The sequence below is a fragment of the Homalodisca vitripennis genome, chromosome 8 (genome assembly GCF_021130785.1).
Source record: "Homalodisca vitripennis isolate AUS2020 chromosome 8, UT_GWSS_2.1, whole genome shotgun sequence".
NCBI lineage: Eukaryota > Metazoa > Arthropoda > Insecta > Hemiptera > Cicadellidae > Homalodisca > Homalodisca vitripennis.
In genome coordinates this window covers 102,747,763-102,756,243 of record NC_060214.1, presented here as the reverse complement: position 1 = coordinate 102,756,243, position 8,481 = coordinate 102,747,763, and the positions used below count along the sequence as shown (strand labels likewise).

The window sequence follows — 8,481 nt, the reverse complement described above, 5'->3', positions numbered from 1 at the left end:
AGTACCCCAATTAAAATTATTTTTGAGCTTCAGTTATTCTTAATGAAATACAGGCCACATTGAGTTTGTGTCCTGCCTATTCCAATAATGATACTCCTAAAATAGATTTTGTTCATAGGAATACTTTAAATGTAAGAAATTTAGTGTTATTTCCAAAAAGTTCTTTATTCATGTGATCCACTGTAATTTTTCCAATTTAAGTAATCATCTAATGATATTCCCAAAGATATCTTTTAATCCTTCCAAATCAATAAATTGAAAAATCTTGGTTTTTATAATTTTTTAATGTCTGTTTATTACAGAAAATTTTACCAAAATTGTTGTGAAATTACTCTAATCTTTTCAAAGAAGATTCGTATTATTGCACAATTTTATAATGAATTACTAAGATAGAAGTCTCACTAACTTATTCTTCTGACATCACATCTGTATAGATTACACCTAAAATTAGATGTAAATTAATTTGGAATGTGTTTTCTGTACTAATATTATTCACAGAGGTTGTGGTCATCAAAATACAACACAATGCTTAAAATGTTTGATCTTTAGATTTATCAACAATACAGTCATCGTTAAACCAACTTTTTCATGTTTCTAGTCTATCACTGTGCATTTCTTTAAGCATTGATATGTTTTAGTGGAAGAGAGGACATTACAGTCTAATAAAACCAAGTTTCCTTTCATTTCATTTATCATTTCAAAATAAACACAATTCTTATTTGGCAGGTACTACAGTTTAGTGGTTACCAAAGCATGCGTTTTCAATACATGTAAGGTTTAAAAATTACAGCAAAAAACAAAACACACTTGATATACTCTGACCGTCACAGCACAGCAAATGACTTTACAGTATAATATACATTTGTACGCACTAAATAAAAACTAAATGTCTTCTAGGAAGGGCACAAAATTTTGATTACCTGTTATCCTGATGGCCAGGTGTATCTATAATGCCTGGAAGGTTGGGAAGGAATGACGACAGCTGCTCTTTGACTTTCTTACCACTAAATTTACTATATGTATGCTCGAGGCCATAACAGGCCATCAAATTTACAGCCCCAGTGAGTTCGCTCTCCCCTGTTGACAGAATAAAATTACTGCACATAATGGCAAGATAACTTAATAGTAAATCAATATCAATAATAAAAATTTTAATTGAAAGATTTTTAAATGTACCTAAAATACAACACTAGTCGAATTTAGTATAGGCCTAGCTAAAGTATGAAAAAGTTACCTTTTAATTAAGGATAAACTATACAAATATGTTCTATCAGAGCTATGACCTAACCATAAATTGTTAGATTATTTAGTAACACTAATTCACAATCAATTAAAAATTAAATTCAACTTTTCACGTTACATGTGAAATATTTGCACTGTGTTTTTAAAAATTAAAAAAATAATATATTCATATTTTTTTATTGAAATTTAATATGGTAAGCAGAGGAATAGTTGGTTTATCCTTTTAAATCTGCAATTATAACAGGTATTACCTTAAAACAACTGTCACGACAGGACAAATAAATGACATGGCTTAGGTCGTGCACAGAAGTTTTTTTTAAACGTCCATTATAATTTAAATTTATTTTGTCCATAACCGAATTAAAAATAAAAAATAAAAAAAAAACTTATATTTACTACATAACATTACTACAACTGTTATTTTCACAGTTGCATAATATTCCCTGTGCTTTAATAACCCATAGACTATTTCCTTATAACTTAAATCTGTTCATAAGAAAAGATGAGAATCTTTAGGCACACAACTGTACACTAACAACTATTACTGACTAGGGTAAGACATCTGACAACACAAAAACCAATGTAATTGTATTGATCTGCAAAAGTAAAATGGGTACTTTGGGATTATACCGACCACACCAGTATGAAGAACACAAAAATAGAAATTTATAGAAACAAACATGATAGAACGAAAAAACAACTCTTCAATTACAAAATTACAAACTTACAAGCATTTCCAGGTATTGTGATCGGTATTGTTGTCGCTGTTATCTTATCTTTCTCGAGAATCCTGATTACGGCAGGCCGCGCGGCATCACGTGATTTGCACGGTACATCATTGCCTTTCCATTACAATTCAATTTATATTTCTGATTAGCCCCTCTAGAATTTGATATTTTACTGATAGGTACTATCTCGAGGGATGTTTTTCTTTCGTCGACATCAGCGCGGGGCAGCACCGAAGGTGCTGCCGAAGCCCGCGCTGATGGCCGGAGGCACTCGCATTTTGGGTGGCGGAATGTGATCAAGAATAAAAACAAGTTTTGAGTGTTTTTTTAATAAAAAGTTTAGTTTGGTAAATGTTTGTTTTTGTTGAATTTTTGTGTTTGGAGAAATGTAGAGGTAAAACACGGAAGTACAACAAAGCGATGCACCAGCTGAACGGGCGGCGAGACTCTGCAATCACGTTATCTACTAGACGCTCGACTTTGACCTCTGTCTGAGGATGGGGAGGTGTTTGCGATAAGACAATTCCTGTTTTATATTGACGAAATATTGTTCTACGCTAATCTAGTAATCAGTAGAAACGAAATGTGAAATAACGATTCATGTCTGGGTGTGGTCGGTATAATCCCAAAGTACCGTAAAATGTCCTAAATAAATGTTTAAATGTTATATTTATAATTGTTTATAGATAAATAACTTCTAAAAATAACAAAACTTACTAAGAAAATAAAATTTTATTTCTTAACCCTCAAGTAATGATATGGGGTGTTTCTTCTTCTTATTCTTCTATGGGGCGCCCTATTGCCATGCACTTAAGCCTCAAGAGCCTTTGCAGACCCCGGAAGCACACCATGAGGCCTACCAGTGTATGATTTCAAGAGTTCCACAAACCACCGAAAACAACCTATCAGGTCCTCTCACGAACACATTTCATAATGGCTGTACCATAAGGACCACCAGCTCCCTGCATGGACTCACCCCCACAATTTCAGCACCTGTGCCGCTTTTTGTTTTAGAGCCGTCTGTAAACCATTCAAGCTCTGCTGGTGGAAGAGATTTCCTTCCCTCCGACCAATCATCCCTAGAAGGTATCACAATCCTAAAGGGTTTGCCAAAGGAAAATTTTTGTGGCATCTGATCAGAAATCATGTTCAGAGCATCCCCCTGAATCAGAATGTTAATTCTACAGTGCCTACCACTGCAGCACGACCGGAGTCCCGCTTGCTGAAGACAGCCCGAATGACATTTAGACCCCTTATATCCAGGGAGGCGAAGTTGGGGCAACAATCTAGAGCTGCACCCAGCGCACTAGGAAATGCCCCACCAGTATACATGTGTTTTGTTGCTGTTGGGACTTCAAAATGATTTTTGTGTTTTTTTTTTTGCTATTTTATTTAAAGTATTAATAATAGATTCAGAGGAGAAAAAATTAAGCCAGAGTTAGGCAATATCCCTAAAAATATGAAATGAAGTTGATTTACCCCGTACCAGTAATTATGTCACAAATAACCACGCCATTTCTTAAGAGTGTTTTTAATATTAGGCTCAATTTTTAAGAAATTGCCTCTAAAAGTGGAAAAGCAAGGTCAACATTTTCACCTTCATGTGAAAAGTTCGATGGCTAACTTTCTAATACTCAGGGCAGAAAATGTATCAGTCAGAATCTATTGAATACTAGGTTGCAGTATAACAAGCGGCCACTACCACAATTGAATCACCAATTGATGTATTAATTAATGATTACTTAAACTACCAAAACCAGAATGTAAAATCAAATTATGTTATAGATATTTCAAATTACAGTATAATTCAGCTGTTTTCATACATAAAAATGTAATAATTAATGAAGAATATCTACGCTATGTGTAGTTATGACATGTAACTACCAAAACAGTGAAAGATTTAGTGACTGTTTACTATTTTGAAGGATAAACGTGTTTAGCTTGTGACACAAATAACAAACGTACATCGCCATTACTCAAACACAATGCAATTGATTTTACTTTGTTTGAATTAAATTGGAACCACTGTTCTTTTAATCTATTGTTATTCAATATATTAAAAAAGAATTAATAATTGTGTATTGTAAATGTCTATAATTAGATTGTTTTTTTTTATAGTTTAGGTATATTTGTAATTAATAATTTGGTATCCTGATCAAATTGTGATGATGGCCGATAATTGTACTGGAGTCAGAATACTAAGTTAAATGTTTAATAGAGGTAGGTAAAATGTAAATATGATGGATCTACCCTGCCTTAGCTGTCTTTGAATTAATACAATCAATCAAATTGGCAATTTTCTGGAACCATTATGCCTTCTATCAGGTGCATATTTACCTTCAAGTAGTTGAATAGCTAGTTACAGATGGTATTTTCAAATAGGCCTAAACTCTAAAACAAAGTTTTGTTCTAAGGCATGCAAAAATCAGCAGTATTCTAGAAGTTTGTTCATGAAAATTTACAAGAATTGTGACCAGTAACAGATACAGTATGTTATAATTTCTTGGAAGTTATTTACTAGAAGATAGAGAGGTCACTTAATGGTAATGAGTAAGAACACTCAGATAAGCTATCACGATAAGATAAGCTATCTGGCACAGATAATGTTGAAAATCATAGATAACAAAATACACTACACAAATACTAGGGCTATCTAGAAAGTAACAGAAATTTTTGATTGGTGCTGCAGTGGGCAGGGCTACAGTCGCCATCTTGGTGTCAAAACACTCTAGCGTTTAGTACTCATCGAGCTGTAATCGTGTGCGGTCTGTATCTTTTTAATTTTTTTTCACTATGATTAATTAAAATGTGTGCTACAATTGAAAATCCTGCCACTTACAAATTGTGTTAAGTGGTAAGGCTTTTGTTGGCAAAAAACCATAAATCAATTGAAATCTATCACCAAATGTGAAATTTATAGAAAAATGGAATAATAAGTGAAAGCACGGTAGACCTCATGGTGCTTCTGGGATGCGCAATAGGTCGCCCCATAGAAGAAGGCAGTGGTGTATTGAAAAATGGCCACCCCAATTTTATGATGACAGTCGTAGCAGTCAGCCTAGCATAGTGACTGAAGATTTGATGTTAAAAATCAATGACAAAGTTCGTGAAAATCACTGTTTCACAATGATTGAACGCTTGGAACATTTTCCACAAATTTTATGTTTACATTTGGATTCAAAAAATCCTTACGGAAGATCACAAAAAACAAAGACTTGCTGCATTGTTAACTTTCCTTGATGAATACAACAAGCATAGTAACAAATTCCTAGATCGTATCATTACTGGTGTTGAAACATGGGTGAAGCATGTCAATTGTGAAACATAAATGAAGTCTATGGAGAGGGGCACACATATTTTCCAAAAAAACCAAGAAAATGTCTACAAACTCTGTCAGCGAGGAAGATTATGGCAATTGTATTTTGAGATGCTAAGGATGTGATTCTGGTTGATTTCCTTGAACGAGGATCAACGATCAACGAAGAGAGGTACTGTGAAACATTGCAGAAGCTACGGCGAGCGATACAAAACAAGCATAGGGGAAAATTGAGCTCAAAAATTTTGTTTTTCCACAACAATGCACGTCCCTATATAGCCATACATAACAAATCTTGTGATGATTTTGATTGGCTAATGTTTGATCATTCACATTATAGCCCTGATCTGGCACCAAGCGACTACCACCTCTTTCCAGCGATGAAGACCTGGATCACAATGCAGCGCTTCGATACTTCCGATGAACTTGGCATTAATCAGTAGTTAAGATCTCAGGTGGCGGATTTATACAAAGCTGGAATCGAAAAACTTGTCACATTACGATAAATGTCTCAATTTAAACAGGAATTGGTATCAATTTACAATATCGTGACCATGGAAAGGTATGTTTATTTTTTTTTCCTGAAAACTACAATTTTTCCTGAAAACAATAGTGAAAAAAAAATTCGTCGGCAACGAAAATCAAAGGAGTTACGATTTTTTGAAATTCTCTGAAAACTCTGTTTTTGACAGTACCTCTGGCAACACTATCCATATTTGACAGTTTGGTATTACTCCTCGGCTCTCTCAAATAAAGAAGGGTAGGGTCCAATAAGTGGACCCGGTTTTTTATATCGAAATTGGCAAACGATATTACTTAATCATAACCATCGATATAATCAATCGATACTGATGAATTATTTTTAACAACTTAAATAATCTATATGAACAGCTGTAAACACTTTCAAATAATACAATTAAGGTAATATTTTAAATTTCACGTAACATTGTGTATTAAAATGGCCGTCAATCTTAGGAAGCTTCACGAAATTGCTTTAAAAGACGATTAAATATGTTTTTTATGGCTTCAGGATGTTGGGTTAGTACCTAAGAATCCATTATGTGATATTTGTGGAAAGGTAACAAATGTAACTGTCAGAGGAGCTAACATGGTCGTCTTCAGATGCAAAAAAAGAAGGTAATGGTGGACACAACTTTAGTAAAAACGTTTTCGTTCTGTTTCATTTAGTTAAAGTTATGAGTTTCCCTGATTTTGGTTATGTTCATTTATTATTTGTTATCATTAAATTCACATTTAAATTTAAACATATGATTGTTATTACTTTTATATCGATTGATAGTCTATGATTCGATATGCGAATATTAGGTATCGATGATTATATTCTTCGATATAAAAAACCGGGTCCACTTATTGGACCGTACCCAAAGAAGGGACGTCATTTTTAACTATTTTGTTCCTCCGTGTCTATTCTTAACCTCCTAGTTCAGTAGTGGTAATGGCACACCTTTGTGTTGGATGTTCATTAAGGTACTAAGTGATAAGTTACTGAAATGATGCAGACTAGTATGTTAATCCTGTCAACGATGCCTGCCCGCTGCTGCTTGCTCTTTTAGAAAAAAAATTAACTCAAGCTTGCAAAAGTCGAATCCCAGATCACGTAATGCCCCTGCTCCTTAACGCAATAATGCCCAAAAGGCATCAATATAATACAATAATATTCTTTCCCCCCAGTTTATATGCACCTGTAATAACAATACTAGGCTATAAATGCCCAACCCATGAAAAAAAGTCCATTTTCCATGGTCACGGTATTGTAAATAAATACCCAGGAATTATGTTGAAAAATAGTGTAAGAGTAAATGTATATAACAAATTGTTCCTATTACTTTTATAAATAAGAGCAGGTATTTTTGCTGAAAAATGTTCTTTAATATTGAGGATATTGACTTGAGAGTATACTCCTATAGGTCCCATAGCAACAGAAGTTTGTTTGCATGTTTCGCTAAGTAAAGTAACCTAGCCCCTATTATTTTAAAGTACGCTTCTGTAACCATCTTTCTGTAGCCTAGGCATATTTGAACAAATAAATAAATTACGCTTAATCTTTCAATATCTGAATAACAAGTTATATCTTACTTTCGAAGAATTACCTAAGAATGATTTCAACTAGTCTTGTTGGTCTGCTAGGCCATTTAAATTCAGTATTTATCTTTAAATTCATAAGATTATTTAAATTTATACCACCAAACGTCACAAAAAAAATTTTTAATCAATTTTGTTCTGATAACAAATTTGTAGACTGCACACAATATTTTACAACGGTAAAATACAAGCTTTTACGCTACTGCTTACCTGGAGGCTCTTTCATTAAATAGAAAGGTCCACTGTGGACGATAGAGGGGTTCTTCCCAAGTGAAATCGTCGTTTTGAGAGTTCCTGTAGAATCTTGACGTGAAACAACAGGGGACCTAGCCCCTCTTGGCGAAGACTTAGGTGAATATTGGTCCACTTTTCGAAACTGATCACCCATCATCATCTTGAATCATCATTTCTTGAACCTCACGTTGGATAAAAATAAGTTCAGGATGACTTACGAAAACGACCGTGTTTGAAAACACATAAACTCTGTTTACAACTCACCATTTCAAGCCATAAACTAATCAAAATTAAACTTCGTCCAAACTCTCCAATTCAGCTTTCCTACTACGTTCTATACTACGCGACGCTTTAACTATTAATAATGGCTGTTTTTCGTCAACACTGCTTGTCTGTCGTAATCAGAGTAGCCACTAGCACAACGTTGTACATACCCATGAATCATGTAAATTTACTATAAAAAGCTAAAAGCACAATACAGATTTTAACAATTTTATACAAAATAAAGAATTGTATTTATTAAAAAAATGCAACAAAAAACTCTTTGAAAATAAATAGGTACTGATGTAATACATTCTTGGTTAAAATTGTATTTACAGGAAACAACCAATAAAATATCTATCCCAAATGACAGAAATTAAGAGCATAAATAATAAACCAGCATAAGCTATAACAATAAATCAATTAAGACAACTAAACTATACATTCCTGTATAAAGTATAAAGTGCTCAATACTTCTTAATACACAATAATGCTGAGGTGGTCTGTCCCCCTCTCATGGAACTGATCAGATTTCTTCTAGATCTAGAGCCAAACCTTATATGAGCTGGACAACTGAGCCGTAAATATTTCCAATAC

General features: G+C 33.7%; 1 protein-coding gene across 1 annotated transcript; it reads right to left on the bottom strand.

The window, feature by feature from the left end:
- Nucleotides 1-901: 901 nt before the first annotated feature.
- On the bottom strand, nucleotides 902-7,991 carry LOC124367815 (mediator of RNA polymerase II transcription subunit 19-like). Its single transcript, XM_046824942.1, has 2 exons — nucleotides 7,600-7,991; nucleotides 902-1,077 (listed from the first exon to the last, which is right to left on the bottom strand). The coding sequence occupies exons 1-2, from the start codon at nucleotides 7,781-7,783 to the stop codon at nucleotides 917-919; spliced, it is 345 nt and encodes a 114-aa protein (XP_046680898.1). The 5' UTR covers nucleotides 7,784-7,991; the 3' UTR covers nucleotides 902-916.
- Nucleotides 7,992-8,481: the final 490 nt, after the last annotated feature.

Excerpts from the sequence above, each read along its gene's own strand:
- LOC124367815 (XM_046824942.1), bottom strand. The coding sequence starts at position 7,783 with ATGATGATGGGTGATCAGTTTCGAAAAGTGGACCAATATTCACCTAAG. Across the intron at positions 1,078-7,599 it reads TTTAATGAAAGAGCCTCCAG|GGGAGAGCGAACTCACTGGG; the intron begins GTAAGCAGTAGC and ends TTCTGTCAACAG.